This window comes from Squalius cephalus (genome assembly GCF_949319135.1).
Source record: "Squalius cephalus genome assembly, chromosome: 13".
Taxonomy (NCBI): domain Eukaryota; kingdom Metazoa; phylum Chordata; class Actinopteri; order Cypriniformes; family Leuciscidae; genus Squalius; species Squalius cephalus.
Window position 1 is genome coordinate 38,235,677 of NC_137134.1, and position 19,398 is coordinate 38,255,074.

The 19,398-nt window shown below is 40.9% G+C and overlaps 2 protein-coding genes across 2 annotated transcripts in view; one reads left to right on the forward strand and one right to left on the reverse strand.

Annotated features, from left to right (window-relative positions):
- Positions 1 to 1,019: 1,019 nt before the first annotated feature.
- Positions 1,020 to 8,040, reverse strand: LOC307170373 (guanylyl cyclase-activating protein 1-like). The gene is made up of 4 exons (XM_079891462.1): positions 6,499 to 8,040; positions 4,404 to 4,553; positions 3,369 to 3,459; positions 1,020 to 2,854 (listed from the first exon to the last, which is right to left on the reverse strand). The coding sequence occupies exons 1-4, from the start codon at positions 6,694 to 6,696 to the stop codon at positions 2,715 to 2,717; spliced, it is 579 nt and encodes a 192-aa protein (XP_079747588.1). The 5' UTR covers positions 6,697 to 8,040; the 3' UTR covers positions 1,020 to 2,714.
- Positions 8,041 to 10,821: 2,781 nt separating this feature from the next.
- The window catches only part of LOC307169558 (uncharacterized protein), a 9,150-nt gene continuing 573 nt past the window's right edge, over positions 10,822 to 19,398 (forward strand). Inside the window, exons 1-4 of the mRNA XM_079890287.1 lie at positions 10,822 to 11,077; positions 12,656 to 12,744; positions 14,730 to 14,817; positions 14,950 to 17,521. Coding sequence (XP_079746413.1) covers positions 10,999 to 11,077; positions 12,656 to 12,744; positions 14,730 to 14,817; positions 14,950 to 17,521 — 2,828 coding nt within the window. The 5' untranslated portion in view covers positions 10,822 to 10,998. The remainder of the gene's footprint in view (positions 11,078 to 12,655; positions 12,745 to 14,729; positions 14,818 to 14,949; positions 17,522 to 19,398) is intronic.

A 19,398-nucleotide genomic window follows, 5' to 3' on the forward strand; every position in this document is an offset into this window, starting at 1 on the left:
ATAAATTACACTTTACTATATACATAGAAAACATGATTTACATTGGAATAAAATTTCACACAACTTTAAAATAGCTTTTATTTGCTGTTATCGTGTTGGTTTACTTTTTTCTGTGTAAGCACCTTGAGAAGCTTGCTTTAAAAGAGCAATATAGAATAAAGTTTATTATATTCACTGTAAGAAAGTGCTGACACTACATGTAATATTAGCAGTCGAGTTAAAGCTGTAGTCTGTAGTTTCTGCTCTCTGTCGCCATCTCTGTTCGAAATCTGCAATTGCAGTTATTCGCGGATTATCAACTGTACGTGGGTTGTGCGTCGGCCCGGCACAGCGCGGATGAATCCAGTGTTTTGAGGAGAGTGTGTGTCTGTCAGTCGCCGCCGGTGTGGATACGCATTCGCAATCACAGATCCTACTTTTGGGAAGTATGACCAACATAAGAATCTTCACTGATAAAACAAGTAACATCCACTTTTGTTCTGACCAACTAAGGGGAAAAAAGCATTGCAGTAAATCGTGCTGATTAAATCTAACGATCATATCACGTCAAACCGTGCAAATTATACTTTGTTCTCAACTTGTTAATGTTAACAACATCAGCGTTGTGTGACTTCATTTAAAGCCCTTCCGATATTATCCTTGTTTTCGCATGGGCCGATTACAGTCTCTTTTTTTCTCCGAAGTTCGAAGTCTTTCGCGTTTTACGACGGGTGAATCTCCGGTTGGTGATTGTCGTTTGAACCTTTCTGGATCCGCCATCAAATTGATCAGTTTAATCATATCAAGTGCTGTGAGAAAAGGCTATAAATCTCCACCTCCAGCATCCTCACACTCAACGCCGACTAGCCTTCTCTATGTGGACAGATGTGACGGAATGAAGCATTAAAATAAAGCTGAAATAAAATGTAAAAAAATAGATGGAAAAGTATGGTATATATAAATATTTAAATATTAAGAATTAGTATTATGACAAACACATAAAATTACTGAACATGAAAATATAAAAATAAAAGCTTATCCACAATAATAATAAATACTTTAATAGTATATGAATAATTCTAAAATAACGCTGATTATTAGCGTTATTTTACGTGCATTTTATATGAAGATTTTATTACAAATATTTGGGACATAAATACAAAATTGCATTGATTGTCAATACCAGAGGTGGCGCTAGGGCTGGGCTAAAGTCAAGGTCAAGGTCAAGGTCAAGTTTATTTCTATAGCACCTTTAAACAACAGGGGCTTAAGTTGGGGCTAAGGGGGCTTAAGTTGTTTTTTAAATGTTTTCAGTAAAGCCACGAATATTTTGTTACCTTGTCTTTCTCATAGAGCAAAACGGTTAATCAGAAAAACAAATGTGAATAAGATTACAGCAGCCGCGATTACCTAATCATGAAAAGTGCATATTACGGTTTTATTTATGTTTTTCCCTTTGCATTAAAGGAACTTACGACGTGCTTTTGCAGCGTTGAGCATTGTAGCCAATCACAGACATGTCTGTTGAACGCATCGGCCAATCAGAGGCATTTAAACGAGTCGCTGTGCTGAAGACATTATGTCATTATTATTGGCAATAAACTTAAGATGCGGATAAGAGATTCACTGCAATGTATTTGATATTCTTGATGCTGCTCTGATGAACTCTGTGAACGAATGCCTGGTAAAATGTAAGTAGATAAACATGTAATATTTGACAACCGTTTTACAATAGAAATGTTCAACTACCGACAGTATCCGGTGACGCAAATTACTCAACTTTTTGTTTTTTAAATTAAATTTTGACTTTTTGAATTGAAAATATGCTATCACTTCCTTGATTCATGTAGAGAGAATGTATGCATACTTAAAAATAAAATATTATTTGCAAATACTTTAAATTATTTCACTAATACAATAAGCCTTTCTTTTTCTTTGTTCCCTTACATCGCTTTTATAATTAATGAATTCCTTTAAATAAAAATACCCAATTTTAGTTTGGGTTAAAGCCCCGAATGACCTTAGACCCGCCCCTGGTCAATACGAAATGTCATGTCACATATTTTGAGGCTGTTTATAGTTATTATTCTGCATACATTGAACACGTTTCAGGTTTTATTTTGAAAAGTGAATCCAAGTGTAATAGCATTATAAATGTGTCCTACAAAATATAATACTGAAAGGTTTTTTTCACATAAAAATAAATGTTATTGGTCGGCACCGATAGCCTCATGGGCAAGTGCACCGACATGTAGCGCCGCTGTGCTTCAGGCGTCCCGAGTTCGAGTCCCGGCTCGTGGACCTTTCCCGATCCCATCCACGCTCTCTCTTTCACACCTCTCTCCCTGTCTAGCTACTGTCCTATCCTAATAAAAAAGCCAGGGAAAAAAAATGGCAAAAAAACAAAAAAAACAATTGTTATTCCCCTGAGAAACATCACGGGACTGAAGAAATGTTGTATTTCACAGGAACGATTCGAGCAGAGGAAACATATATAAGTGCACTTAAAGGGTTTGCTCTAGTTTCAGTATCGTAATTCTGTGAGATTACAGGAGAATAATCAGCTGTTGGCTCTTAAAGTTCAGTCCGACACAGTTAATCCTGTTAATATCTGATGTGTCGAGGGATTAAACCTCTTCACTCAACAGTCGAGTCCAGACGCCGCTCACAGAACCAGAGCCAGCGCTACCGTCATCATCATCATCATCTTCATCATGATCTCGGGCTGGTCTGGGTCAGGTGACCTTCTGCTCAGAGTTGATCTCGCTGTAGATCTTGTTGACGATATGAGACAGATCTAAAGACTGGGTCAACATCTTCAAGAGCTCCTCGTCCGCCTGGATTCCCTCCATGAACTCATCCAGAGACAGAACCCCTAAACACACACAGTTACAGATTTATACTGGCATTAGCATATTAATTAGCATATTAACTCAGAAAGACAGATGCATAGCAAAAACTCCAGTTAATGTTAATGAGATAATTAAGTGATTAATTGAGTGATGATTGAGCGTTGTTGAAGACACCTGATGTTAACAAGCTGAATCACCAAAGGAGAAAAATCTACATTTTAAAGTCACCATTATGATGATCAGTGTTTGCTTTAGTTGGGCTCTTGATCGTTAAATTATTAACATTAGATTTTGTTTGGCTGCTGGAACTGAGTTGTAATAACAGGATGAACAAAGAGAAAAGATGATAAGGTGGTGTTGGTTATGTTTTCACATATTAATCATTTGATCTGAATCACTGAACTCATTTAGAGCCTAATCTCTGAGTTAGGGTTACCCTATTGATCACAGCAGCACTGATGGATAGATGGATGGATGGATGGATGGATGGATGGATAGATAGATAGAGAGATAGAAGATAGATGATAGATAGATTACCATCTCCATTCAGATCAATCTTGTCGAACACCATGTCAGTGAACTCTTCTGCTGAAACCTCCTGCTCTATTCCACTAATGGCTCGAATGGCCTGAAGAGGAGAAACAACAGCAGATGAAAGTGAGTTCAGTGAGTCTTGAGGATCCTCTTATGCTGCGTTCACACCAAACGCGAATAGAGCATCTGGCGCGAGTGATTTCCATGTTAAGTCAATGTAAAGACGCATTTACGGAGGTCCTGCGGCGCGAAATGAGGCGTTAATCGCGGCACAGTGGACACGAATTTGCGCGTCCAGTTCGCGCGAATGACACGAATTGAGCATCTGCCGCGATTTTATTTGGTGCTTTTTGTGCATTCACGCGTTTGATGCGTCTGACGCCCGAGTTGAAAAATCTGAACTTTGGCGTCAGTTCGCGCCGCGTTAACCAATCAGGAGCCTGCTTGCTGCTGTCACGTGGTGAAGTGATGGGATAAAAGGGGGCAGTCCCGCTTTTCAGTTTATAAAGTTATTTTATATGTTTGGCCTCAATACATTATTTTTGTAATTTGACTAATGCCTGGTGTGGCACAACAAAGCAAATCTTTTATCACATAAAAACTTGATTTCAATATATGAGACATTGTATTGATTGCTATTTATTCCATATCTAAATCTAGATTATACGAAACATTATTATTCTAATGTAAAGAAAACCAACATACTTTAGTGGATAAGAACATAGTTCGTGTCTGGACAGTGTTGTGTGAGAAAAAAAAAAATCACAGGACAGGTTAATTACTTTTGGAGGCTGGCAGATTATGTGGGTGAGGGTCAATTTCGCTTCAAACTTTTGCTTTTTACGCGCGTCAATCTCGCTCTGGACGCGCGAATGGATTCAAAATGTTCAAGCGTCCAACTAGACGTGGTAGACGCGTTTGGTGTGAATGCAGCATTACACAGACTCCGAGTCATCATCAGATGATGTTCAGGAGGGTGTCACTGGTTTAATCTGGTTCCTCCAGCAGGAGGCGCTGAAGAGAATCACGTCCTCAAACCTTGAAGATCAGCAGCAGCTCGTCGCGCTCGATGCATCCGCTGCCGTCCATGTCGTAGAGTTTGAAGTACCAGCGTAACTTCTGCTGAACGCCTCCCTTCAGGACCAGACTCAGAGCAGCCACGTACTCCATGAAGTCTATACAGCCGTCCTGACACACACACACACACACACACACACACATCAAACTATTATACTGGACCACATATGCATCTGTTTATACACTATATTGGCAAAAGTTTTGGGTAGTTAGATAGTTCTCTATCTATCTATCTATCCGTTGTGCTTGATTTTATGCAACTGTGGGAGTGATTGGAACACCTGAATCAATGATTTGGAGGGGTGACCCAATACTTTTGGCAATATAGTGGCATGTGCTCAGCTGATATTGCATAATATTATTAGTTTATTTTAGTTTGTTTATTTTAGTCTCCATGAAGCTGATCCACACAGATCCAGCTCACAGAAATAGAGCAGCAGAGATTAGAAAGCTTTGAGTTCAATGTTGTTAAACATGATTACGTTCACACCAACTAGAACGATAACTATATTTACCTCCACACAAGCGCTCTATTTATTATAAACACACAACAGTTTTGCCGTCTGTCACTTTAAAGCAGGATGGATTCTGATTGGCTGTCAATGTTTCGTTCTCGTTCGATGTTATCGTTCATCAGTGTCGTCGTCATTATATTCATAGTGTGGACTTCACTTTTCTCGTGGAAATAGAACGATTATTAAAACATAGAATCTGTTGATGTCCCGCCCCTTCTCGGACTAAACCCCGCCCCTTCTCGAACTAAACCCCGCCCCTTCTCGAACTTGCTAGTAATGTTTATTAATATACCAACATATGATTTTTTCATTTCTATTAATTTATAAATTATAATTCTATCATTTTATGTTCATACAGTGCATTTAAACATAGAATGAACTATTTTGAATATCAAAATTTTTTTTTCTGGTGACAAATGAAAGCCGTGTTCAGAAATAAAGCCTGGTTCTGAGGACACAAACCCCTCAGTTAACCAGATTAGCGGCTCTGATGGGATTCAGTGAGGATCTCTGACCTGTGCAGTGCTGCTGTTTATCTGACTTTACCGTATTAACATATATATCTCATTACCCACAATCCTCAGCTGAAGGGACGTGAGGAAACGCACCTCATTTAACCCTCGTTATATCAGCACTTATACTGACTTTACACTTACAATTACCTGAAACTCCTGCTATAAATATTAAACAATTCATTACTTTCCTGAAAACAAAACTACGTAACTTACAATGAAACATCAATAACGTTTTAAATATCTGAATAACCAAATATTATTATTATTAATAATAATTGGGTCGTTCCTGGTATTCGGTGTCTTTTTGCCATCATAAAATCATGTAGAAAATCAAACTCATTTTGTTTGGTCAAGCTCAGGTAAATAAATTTCACCATTTATTAAGCAAAATAAGTGAAATGGAGGATCACAAATGTCCACCCTGTTATAGAGACAAATGAACAACCATTTCAAATACTTATGGTTGTAGTTTATTGGCTCTGTGTACCTTTAAAAGCATATCAGTTAATAAAATATCAGAAAATATTAATATTGTGCAAGAATTCTACCTATTTTCTCATAAAAGCATTATTTTACTGTTACTGTTTTCAGATACAAATGCCTAAAAGGTGTTTTTGTTTACTTTTTAAAGTAATGCGATATTAATACTCCAGTAAATTTTAATTTTCACTTAATTATTTTTATGTATTTTGCTGACTTTATGAAATTATGGTAAAAAAAAAAAACAGCTTAACAGTGATAAAGTGAACAAAATAATAACATCCTATATCGCTCACATAACCAGTTACATCATTACTTTAGTTTGAACTGGATTTAGATGGGAAACAATAATGTAAAACATTGCAAAAGAACTTTAAACATTTCACAACATATTTAACAGGGTGGATATTCTGAGCTAAAATTATAATTGCTAAAAAAAATATATAATAATTGAATATATTAGAAAGAATCTTTTCTAATATATATGTCCAACATTGAAAAAAACACAGCAAAAAAAAAACAGTAAATAATAAATGCGTTTCTTACATTGTTCGCGTCGAAGGTCTTGAACATGGTCGTGACGTACTGGTTTGAGGACTCTGACAGATTCTTCAGCCCGAAGAACTTCTTGAACTCGTAGAACGTGAGCTGACCGGACGGACACTCGGTCATGAACTTCCGGTACCACTGGTGCGACTCGCACGCGTTCAGATCCTCCAGAGACGAACCGGGCGCGTTCCCCATGATGCCGCTGTACCGGAGGAGGACCGGGAGAGATAGCGCGTTCGGTCCTGGGTTCCCCTCACACACACACACACAACACACACTGACTGAGAGACGAGCTCAGCGCGCGGGACAGGGTGACTGAGTCTCGACCAATCCCCGCGCGAGGGGCCCGGGATCACCGCTGACGTCACTCTCCTGAATTATCTCAAATGGTCAGCTGCACACAGCTGAATCTATCTATCTCTGTCTATCTATCTATCTATCTATGCATTTATCAATCTATCTATGATATATTTCCATCCGTCCAACCATTCGTCTATCCATCCGTTCTATCTATCTATTTATACATCCATTCTATCTATCCTTCAGTTCTATCTATCTATCCTATCCATCCATCCACTTGCCAGTTTCCCAGCCCTCACTCAGTCTACTTTCTCTGCATCTGGCGTGAAGCGTGGTGTGTGGAGCGCCGTCTCGCCACTATTGCTCCACCCGTCTGCGCCCGCGCTCGGCGCCTCGACCCGACCAAGCTTGCCGTCGCAAAGGCTGAGTTAGCAAACATGGAACGCCTGGGCATACTCCGCCGATCCGACAGCCCGTGGGCATCACCCCTCCACATCGTCCCAGAACCTGGCGGCGGCTGGCGTCCGTGTGGCGACTACCGGCGGCTTAATGAGGCAACGGCACCTGACCGATACCCAGTCCCGAACATACAGGACTTTTCAGCACACCTGGCTGGCAAGGTGATTTTTTCCAAGGTGGACCTCGTCCGGGGATACACCTACTGGACATTCCCAAAACAGCAGAGATCACGGCGTTTGAGTTCCTGCGCATGCCGTTCGCCCTTAAATATGCCGTCCAATCTTTTCAGCGCCTCATGGACTCTGCCTTTCCTTTTTGTGCACTTGGATGACATCCTGGTATCGAGCGCGTCCAAGTCTCAGCACCTGGCGCACCTCTGGACTGTTTTTGAGCGGCTTAAAGGAGAACTCCGGTCAATTTTAACATTGAGCTCATTTTTTTGAACATTTGGAGTGCTGTCAATACAGAGAACAACGACAAAAATCAGCGTTGCCTACACCGAGTTATCCTCGTTTTAAAATTTGCACCCTGTTGACTTCAATGGGGCAAGTACTAAACCTGCTTTTAGCCTCTTAACATCCTTGATGTGTCATTACAAGTGCACAGGTCATGTGAGTGATTCCTTCAGAGTGAACACGGGTGAATCTGACTGCAGTAGATGTGAAAGAAATGAATAAAAATGATATTTATTCAGCCAGCGCACATACCTGTATTTACATCCTGTTTTCGGTCGAAGTCCACAGTAATCGATTGTCGAGTTCACGTGCATTGGTTTAGTACCTATGATCACGCGCGTGAACTCGACAATCGATTACTATGGACTTCGACCGAAAACAGGATGTAAATACAGGTATGAGCGCTGGCTTAAATAACATAATTTTTATCCATATCTTTCACATCTACTGCAGTCAGATTCACCCGCATTCACTCCGAAGGAATCACTCACATGGCTGGGCACTTGTAATGACACATCAAGGATGTTAAGAGGCTAAAAGCAGGTTTAAAACTTGCCCCATTGAAGTCAACAGGGTGCATATTTTAAAAAGAGGATAACACGGTGTAGGCAACACTGATTTTTGTCGTTGTTCTCTGTACTGACAGCACTCCAAATGTACAAAAAAATGAGCTCAATGTTAAAATTGACCGGAGTTCTCCTTTAACCAACATTGATTAATTGTCAACCCCGCCAAGTGCCAGTTCGGTCTCTCCACCATTGACCTAGGGCACAGAGTCACTAAGGACGGGGCAGTCCCTCTCCCATCAAAGGTGGAGGCAGTCACACAGTTCCCACGCCCGCTCACTGTCAAATCCCTGCAGGAGTTCCTCGGCATGGTGAATTTTTCCCACGGCTTCATCCCTCGAGCTGCTCGGCTCATGCGGCCTTGAAAGGTAAACCCAAGCACGCTGTGGACTGGACTGAGAGCAGAGACAAGGCTTTGGCTACCACTAAGGCAGCCCTAGCGGACGCCACCATGCTGGCGCATCCTTCTCCTACAGCCCCCATCGCCTCGGACGCCTCGGATGGCCAAGATGGCTGAGCCGGTGCTTCTGTTCACCCAATGCTTTTTAATCTTCGCTGTTGCTTCAGTGCAAATGAACAAGCGCCGTTATTAGTTGTGTAGTGACGTGTGTGTTCAAGTAAGCAGATATGAGCAGATTCTGAGCAATACGCTGTATTTAATATATCATGATGACTTACGAGTTTTTGCGCTAAATCTGCACAGATGTGTCTTACACGAACTTCCCCAGCGAAGTGGGTAAACATGATAACTAATACGGCAAACTGGCTCGTGATCTGACAGTGTTTCCCGCCACAGCTCAATTCAAAACCTGGTTATTAACGCACAGTAATATCAGAGTGACTGGTGTGTGTGTGTGTGTGTGTGTGTGTGTGTGTGTGTGTGTGTGTGTGTGTGTGTGTGGTTCTGTTTCCTGAGTGTCCCCGTGTGTCCATGATCTCATGATTTAAATAAATAAAAAGTATAAAGCTATTATATATTCTGTCTATCTATCTATCTATCCTTCCATCCATCATCCAGATAGCGATTATGTTTGTCATTATCTGGCGTGTCAATCACCTCTGAGCCGTGATGCATCATGGGAAGGGTTTCATGGATCATAAAGCATGCGAAGCTCGAGTGAAACTCATGTAACACTCCTGGGAAACACAGGAACTCTCACATTCCCCACATTCCCGGAACTGAGATCGCCACGACAACCGCTCACGGAACAGGACCGACCCGTTTGAATTCTGTTGCCGACTGGGAATTATGGGATACGCCCTGCTCTCTGTCAGTCCTTCCCATCACTCTTAACTGGACACGGATTGATTCAGCGGTTTAGCGCATGTAAAGTTATTCTGACTGACTTAAGCGGCTTTTAACGGACTCTTCTGTCTATTCTCAGACTCTATAATCCCTCTATTATTAGAACGACACAATTGGCACAAAACAAGTCAATATTGATATTCAGTTTCCTTTATCTATACGGTATTCTTCATTCATTTCAGATTCTCTCTTTACCAGCAACATGTCCTTCCAGCATAAGAAGAAGATCTACTGTCATCTCTTTCCTCTTGCGCTCGGGTCATGTCCTGAAGTGACCTTTGACCCTCGTGAACCGATTCCCTTATTTAACTGCGATGATCCGGCTGTCACACACTGACCTGATCAGTCACAACACAAACACTCCTATCACTGCATTTACAGATCCTTTCAACAATATTTATATGCATTATATATCATTCATACAGTACCAAAGGGCAAAATGTAATAATTTATATAGTTTTATAGATGATATAATTGTTATATATTGATTTTTTTTTTTTACATAATGTGTATTATTAACATAATAATAATTTTTATAACGTCACACTAAATTATGCTTTAAAATAATTTAAACTATAAAATATTTACAAAATCATAGAATTTTATATTTTACATGGATAATAGCATAACTTTAAATAGAATAAACTTTAAATAACAAGCTTTACATATATTTAAATAAGCAATAAAGAGACATTGCGAAAACATAAACAGTCATAATTATGACAAAAAAAGTCAAAATTATGATAGTCATATGCTACTTATGGCGACTTATTATACAATAAATATGACTTTTTATGTCATGATTATGACATTTTATGTTATATTCTCAACTTTTTATGTCGATTTTCTCGTACTAATAATTATCAAATTTGTCATATTTTCAACTTTGTCAACTATGACATGGAAAGTCCATTTCGATTTTTCGATTATGACTTAGTATGTGATAATTTCGAATTTATCTCATAATTTCAACTTTTTATATCTCATAATTATGACAATTTTGTGTCATATTTAAAAAAAAAAACATAATTATACCTGAGTATGACATCAATTCGACAGCTCTGATCATAAACAGAACATTTGATGGCTGAAAGAGACAGAATTCTCCATGACAACAAATATTTGAGTTTCATTCATCTTAACGATGGAAAATAATATTGAGTAATACTGAGGGTGTGTGTTCGAGCAGCAGTTTTAAGGTGTGTGTGTGAGAGTGTGTGTGTGTTTACCTGTCTCAGTGGGCGTGGTCACGGGCAGATTCAGGTGCGTGGCCATTTTCTCTTCTTCAGTGTTTCTGAATCAGTGATCATTCTCAAACTCACAGTCAGCTGCTGCTGAAACACTGAAATCATGAAATCATGAAATCACGCTGATGTGAATCACTGCGGATCAAATCACAGTCATTACAGTCATGAAGAAAGGATCGCTTAATTTCCTGGGCCGGAAGAATCAATCGTTATTCGGCACCAATGTGGAGTTCAAGGAGATGGGTAAGAGATATCCACACTCATATAGATTTATAGTCTTATTAGGCTATAGATCTGATATCAGTTCAAAGTGCTCTTCACGCGACCCTTGCACCTGTTAAGGAGAGCGCGCACGCGCGTGCACGTCAGGCTTCCGCGCGATCGATCACAAAACACTTTCTTTAAGACACGATTAACATTTAATTTAAACAGATCTGGGTTAGTTCGTGTTTAAAAAAAACGAAGTTAGTTGTAGACACACTGACAGAATAACCACATTCAAATATTCAGGTTTTTTTCGGAAGTTTGTGACGTGTCCGATTACACTGACTGAATAAACTGTTTTTTTTTTGACATATGCCATAGTACTACCATGTTATACACCTTAGTACTACCAAGTTTTTGCTCATATACATGGTTCTACCCTGTTTTGGTCATATGCCATAGTATTACCATGTTATATACATAGACTGTAAAAAAATAGGTTATATACCATAGTATTACCCAGTATTTGGGCATGTTACCATAGTACTACCATGTTATACATAGTACTATATAGTAGTTTTGGATATGTACAATGGTAATATGTTTTTACTTACAAAAATGGTAGTACCATTGTAATTTGGTAGTTTATGGAGTATCTTGTGAAAAGCATAGTAGCACATGAATTTTAGTACCAATGGTATGAATTGAATTGAATTTTTTATTAAAGTGTCTTGCACTTACGTGCCCAGCCCAAATAGGCTTAAAAGACACTATTAATATAAAACAGACATAACATAGGAAGATGACCATCATACAGAGTACATTACCATCATTTTCACAATATAAACAAACAAAACACTGTCAATTTAGGCCAGGATATAAATTCCTTTGCCTAAGTTTCCACGCCTTTTCCACATATCTAGCCAAACTATAAATTTCATTTTCAAAGAGTATATTATATGGTATATTTCAAAGTACCATAGTATTACTATCTTGTTATTTTTCAACTAATATATGGAACACACCTTAGTTCCTTTATATTTTAATGCACAAACTAATACATGCATTTTTATTAGATTATATAAAATGGCTCATTTGTCGCGGCACATATTTGTTTCAAAGAACAAGATCAGCTACATTAAAAACACAGAGACATCTGCTGTCATAATGCAGGTCAAACTTCCTGTGTGTAATGATTGACGACAGTCAGGACAGCTGAATCTCTGGTAATTGCATCATTATCACTTTTAAAGTCGTTAAGGAACAAACACAGATAACCGAAAATAGTTCAAGAGACTGTATACTGATCGCATTGCAAGAACACGAAGGTCTCGGCTTCGAATCCTGAGCCGACTGACCCACAACTACTACTTTTTGGGACCTAAAATGAACACAATAACTTTATGTAAGAACCTCAAAAAGGAAAGTGATATTTACCAGTGTTTGTTTTGATGTATAACAATGATGAGAGTAAAAGTTATTATTGGCTCTTCAAGAAAACTTTGACCTGCCATGCTCATGAACTACTTGTTCTGCTGTTTTGGTGGTCACATGGTCCCACGCAGGCTGCAAGTTAAACCACGTTAACCAGGTCAATAACATGTCTTTGTTTTTCAGATAACGTGGAGCTGGTGTATGACTCGGCTGCTATCCCGGAGTCTGGAACCGCCAAAGTGCGCTCGCGTCCGACCGTCAAACACTTCACGGTACAGCCCAAAAGCACGCCGATCACATGATCATTCTCTATCCTGGCAGTTAAGGGACACAGATTTTATTTGAGCATCAGTGAATAGACAGAAAATAGTATTTAATAGTTTTTAGGGTCTCCAAAAGTACCACAGTATTACCTTTTTTATATATATGTACTATGGTAACACCATGGGCTACTTGGTACATATACAATACAATAATGTTTTACTAGAGCATATGTCCAAAAACTGGCTAAAACCATGGTACATGTCCAATAAACTATCTATAAACTATAGTTTACTATGTAAATTATCTCTGTACCATAGGACTACCACAGTACTTTTCCTTTAAAGCAAATTTTTGAGTTGGGATCTTTTACAAAATAGTATTGTTTTTGAAATTATACCATGGGCTCCAATGTACTAGGTACAAAAAACAGGGTAAAACCATGGTGCATATCCAAAAAACAGGGTAAAATTATTATGTGTGTTCAAAAACAGTGTAAAACTATGATGGATGTCCAAAAAACAGGGTAAAACCATGGTACACTTCTGTAAATTATCAACTGTAAGCAAATGTGTAGTGTTGGGGTCACTTGCAAAACAACATTATTAATAGTACTATGTTTTTTTGGGACATTTACCACTGTAATGCAGTGTTTTTGCACATAGTACCATAGTCATACTGTGGATTTTCATGGTATCATGAGATTATGATGCTTTTATAAATGTAAAACGGTAGTGGCATTTTTTTAAAATGTTTTTTAAGCACCATGCAAATTCTATGGTATATGCAAATGGTAATCAAATATACTGTGGGTATATATCACTTACTGCCACACAGTACTGAACGTGTTTCGGTACATCACTGCTGTCGTCTTTTTGCAGTATGTTTGCATTTAATGCTATTTCATTTAGAGAAATGTGCTGAAATCGTCTTGTACACACAGACACACCTTTAGCTTCAGGACGAACACACCCTTCAGCATATAAGCACACTTTCACTCCGACAGAACAAAGCGAACACACACACACAGCAGTTGTGTGTTTGTATCACCCTGGTGATGATGACCAAATCACAGTAACCACTCTCAGATCGTGTAATTGTTCATCTGAGCGTGTTCGGACTCGAGCTCACTCACTGTATTAGATCAGGATCCTGATGATTCAGCTGTTCCGACGCTCTCTCCTGTCAGTTTCTCGAGCCGATGCAGGTTTTAGCTGGCCTAGTTTTCCAAACCTGCAGGTGCTGTTTTGAATACACGTTGTGTTTGTGTTCAGCAGAGATCTGGCAGACGTACACACACACACAAGCTTCAGTAATTAGGAGCTTTTTCCACTTTTATAATGGCTCATACTTTCTGAACAAATCTCAAATATTAAGAATTAAAGTTCTTTCATGCAGGTTTGATCTGGGTTTTTTTGTTTTTGTGATTCTCCCATAAAGACAGCAAAACCTGAAACACAAACACACACGTTGTAGGGGTGTGTCCCTTTTTGCATGTCAATGAACTGAGAGGACAAGAATGAGAATGATGAAGGTGTCCATAAAGAAAAATTATCAAGCTATTTCTGAATTACATTTTTTGGATGCAGACCAGGTTCCATTTTATACAGAAATCACATTGAGTGCTCTCAGTCCAGCAACCTGAACGTTCCCGAGAACATTCCCATAATGTTTTCATAGCAATAAATCACTGTATGGGGTGTTGGTGAGGAGTGTCCAAGAATCTGTCACCTGATTTATAGAAACATATCTGGAGCATTCTCTCACTCAGAGTGCGAGTATGAAATCGGGATGGTTTATGCATGAGAAAGAAAGAGCCAAATCAAGAGAAAGGATCCATGTCTTCAACATCATTAGCTCTATGAATAGTTTATAGGAAACTGGTTGGTTTAGTACCTAGATGTTCAAACTGTGACTCAGTGGCTCCTACAATGAAAGGTGTGTTACTGCTGTAGACTCCCTTACCTTCTAACTGTTCTGTTTCTTTAAATCCCAGTCCTCTGAGAGTGTGCAAGGCTTTGCAGTTCCAACTCCCAAGGTACCGGTTCTTCCACCCTTCTATGAACCCAAGATAAACGGTACAGGTGAGATCACTACACAGAACTCAACAAACATGATGATCAGGAATAGATGACTTCTTGGATAACAGTGTATCAGTGAATTTCCACAACATTCTTGAGGTGTTTGAATGAACTAATGAACTTGTCTTTTTGTAGGAAGTACCACAAATCTCCCGAAAGGAAGAATGCTTTCTGTTCCCGACATAATCGAGGGAGAAATACTGATACCTCCTCCACCCAGCGCCGCCCCTCCACCCCCTCCACCCTCTTCAGCCCCGCCTCCTCCATCTTTCATCCCTCCCCCACCACAGTTCTTTAAAGAAATCGACCCTTCTGTAAAACATGCAAGGCTGCAGCCCCCTCCAATGGCGTCCCCAAAACCTCCATCAATTACCAGGTCTGAGTACTCTTTAGATTTGGACATGGCCTCCCTCAAACCTCCTCCAATGGCTCCTCCAAAACCTCCATCTGAAACATCCAGCTTCAGAGGTTCCCTCTCCAGCCTGGAGTTCCAAGATATCCCAGAATGCCCTAAATTCACCCCACCGCCACCCCCTGGTGGGAAAGCGTCACCTGTTCTTGCTAAATCTCCGAAAGCGGCGCCTCTAAAACCCGTCCGAATGTCTTCCATACCTATTCTGGATATCCAGTCTGAAACGCCAGTGCCACCTGTTGCTTCTAACCCAAGACCATCTAGCTTCAACCCCCAGAACACAGCCAAACTCTACAACGTAGAGAAGAGCGCATTACTTGGCGGACAGTCGGACAAGGAAAAGGTCCAGTCCATTTTACTGCTGGAAGATTCTTCTGGAAACTCGGTTGGTGTTGTCAATGGGAATAGCGGGAAAAATGGTGGATCCCTCCAACCAGTCCAATCGGTGGTGCCGCCAACTAAACCAGCCCGTCGGAACAGCTCTGCCGCTCTGCTACAGAATGACCAGCCAGATATGGCAAGCCAACCAGCCAAGGTCGAGGTCAAAATCAATCCTGAGCCTGTCATGGTACAAAGCATCCCCACTGAGGTTCCAACACCCATCAAAGTCTCTCCCAAAATAGAGAAGAAAATACCTGATGTTATGCAGGTGATGGAGTCCCCTGGCAGGTCTCGCAAGAACAGCCCGCTCATCAACTACCGCCAGCTCAACACACAGGGAGTAGATGGCACAGTGAAGAAAGAGACATCCACCTCGCCGTTCGCCCTGCTATTGGCTGCAAAGGAAAGAGATAAGCAGAGAGCAGCTCTATCCCAACAGAACAGCAACTCCACAGAGCCAAGCAATTCTGTGATCCAACCTAGTGTTGAAAAACCAAACTCCTTCACTGTCACTCCTCGAGACCCAACACCAGACAGTCCCAATGCACAATTAAAGTCCACCATGAACGTGCAACCACTCACCAAAGCAGAGGGTACAAAAGTGTCCCACTCAAAGCTGGAGCTAAGCTCAACTCCACAAGAAAGCAGCCCAATGAACAGCTCCGTTGGTGGTCTGGGTGTTCTTGTTAGAGATGTGGAAAGCGGAGAAAACTTGACCTTCATTCCGCCACCTCCAGAATTTGCCAACTCCGACACTGAGGATGAACCTTCGGTTCCCCCGCCAAGTCTACCCGCTCCTGCTGCCCCTGTGAAAACTCTCTCTCAACCTTCTAAAACCTTACCTTCTACTCCTACTCCGATCATTAACTGCCCCCCGCCTAGTCATCCCGCTCCTGCTGCCCCTGTGAAAACTGCCTCTCAACCTTCTAAAACCTTACCTTCTACTCCTACTCCGATCATTAACTGCCCCCCGCCTAGTCACCCCGCTCCTGCTGCACCTATGAAAACTGTCTCTCAACCTTCTAAAACCTTACCTTCTACTCCTACTCCGATCTTTAACTTCCCCCCGCCAAGTCACCCCGCTCCTACTGCCCCTGTGAAAATGGCCTCTCAACCTTCTAAAACCTTACCTTCTACTCCTACTCCGATCTTTAACTGCCCCCCGCCAAGTCACCCCGCTCCTACTGCCCCTGTGAAAACTGCCTCTCAACCTTCTAAAACCTTACCTTCTACTCCTACTCCGATCTTTAACTGCCCCCCGCCAAGTCACCCCGCTCCTGCTGCCCCTGTGAAAACTGCCTCTCAACCTTCTAAAACCTTACCTTCTACTCCTACTCCGATCTTTAACTGCCCCCCGCCAAGTCACCCCGCTCCTGCTGCCCCTGTGAAAACTCCTCCTACACCCTCTAAACCCTTCTTACCTACTCAAATCCCCAATGGCATCTTACCAAGTCACTCTGCTCCTCCTGCTCCACCTGCCAAACCCTCCCCACCTGCTACACCTCCTCCTGTAACCAATGGCCCCCCAGTTTCCCCCAAACCTAAACCTCACACTTACCTTCCTAAAGCCCCAGGCCCTCCACCAAACTTCCAGTTCCAATCCAAGCCAGTTCAAACTAAAGCCACGCAACCCCCTGCACAGGGACCTCCATCCGTCGCCGCTAGCCAGGCAACACTTCTCAGTATCTTGCAGAAGAAGATGCTGGAGATGGACCCCAAGTTCTCAGCTGCCAAGGAGGTGGAGTCTAACGGAGATGAGTGGAACTCTCCGCTGTCTGATGACGAGGCCACGTCCTATCCTACGAAAACCCGAAGTTCAACCCTGCCAGTGCAATCTCGTGGACTGGACCTGAAGGAGCTGGAAAGCAAAGCCGCCAAAAAAGCTCTAGCTACTTCAGCTAAATCCCAGAACAGGTAAACTGAACAAGCTAAAGTCAAAGTTGCAACCCATTATACTTCTGTAATTACATATTTTTCAAGTGAAACATGACCTTAAAGTGTCATGAAACCCCCGTTTTAGCCTGGTCGTTCACACCTCAGAGTTGGAAAAAGTCTCAAAAGATGGGCGTGTAAAGCTGTGGAAAAGTGGGAGTGTAGAGGGTGGAAAGAGCGGAGACAACAACCAATAAAACACACACTGCTACACACATGATTATACAGACACATGAATATTAAAATATTCAGAAAAAAAAATTTTGTTGAGTTGATGGTTAAAAATCGAACCCTATTTAACAAACTGCAAAAATGAGGGAGAAACTCGGAAGAACATTTAAAAGGTCTAATAATAACATTTTCGTTACATTTACGAGCTCAACAGTCTCTGAACAAATGACGGGTCAGTTTAACTGAAAGAATAATGGCATTTTATTGTCTGTTCTTTAAATTGTCGGTTTGCGTCATTGTCTTCTGTAGATCAGAATAGTCTCATGCGTAATACAGCGCAGTGATTGGACTGAACGAGCTCTTTCTCATGAATAAATGCAGAGATTAGCTCTAGGGTCAGCTGATGTAGAATCGTACCCGCAGCCAATCACACGCTCCGAAAGCATGCTTCTACCTCACATTCCCTGACGTTGCCTCGAATTTGCTTTTCAACCCGGAAGAACTCAAAATTGCAGAAAAAAAACCCCCGCAAAAATAACCAATTTCCACTTATTTATATAATTTATGAGTGCTTTTAGTGATGTGCAGCCTGTACATATCTGTTCACATCTCAATGTGTTTTGGGGTTTCATGGCCAGAGGGAAATATGTCAGGATTGGTGTCTCAATGAGACCGGTGTTTGAAAACTAAGAGGGATATTGATGCCTGTCTCCACTGCAGTGTAATAAAAGATAAAGGTTTAGATAATAAACTCACAATGTGAGGATTAAAGTCACAATTGGGAGAAATTAAGTTGCACTGACAAGAAATAAAGTGTCGGTTACCTTTTTCACTCTGAGCCGGAAACAGGCTTCCATGGGACATCTCTGTCGGATTATGTACAGAAAGATTACGCACAGAAAGATTACGCAACACATTTCTTTGGAATAACATGAACAATGATTCAGTCGTCATAGTTCACTCCTCCCTGATAGCACATGCACATAGCTGAGATGTTTATTTGATGTGTTTTCACCTGGAAGTCAAATAGACTCCTAAAATATTCTCTCTGATACTAGAGCAACATTCAACAGCTGTTTCAATTACATTTATGTGGTTTTTTATGCTTAACACACACACTTACAGGCTGTACTCAATCCAGCTGATGGCCACAAATCTTTTGTAATATTGAGAAATCACTGGTCAAAGTGGAAACAAAAGGCAGTCAAGTCAAGTCAAGTTTATTTATATAGCGCTTTTCACAACATAGGTTGTATCAAAGCAGCTTCACAGTATTAAATTAAAACAATACATCAATGTTTGTTTCTAGTGGAACGTCCACGTTTGGTAATGCTGATCAATAGTATCGTTGATTGATTAATTAAATTAAATATCCCCAAATATCCCCAACTGAGCAAGCCAAAGGCAGTTACTTGAGGTTCATGTCTTCTCCATGTTCATCTTTAGTGTGTAATGTTGCTGTTTGAGCATGAAAACGTCCCTCCAGTGGGAGTTATTCTCTATGAAACGCCTCCATTGTAGTCGCGAGTTTCTCCCGGGAACGAACACGTCACAATATTCCTCATTTAAATAATTCATGCGCAGAATAAAGGGGCGGGGCCTGGTTGAGTTAGTTAGTAGTGTGATAAACTGGCGGTTATGAAAAGGGGCGGGACATTTCCCAAACACACTCGAAGCGCTCGACCAAT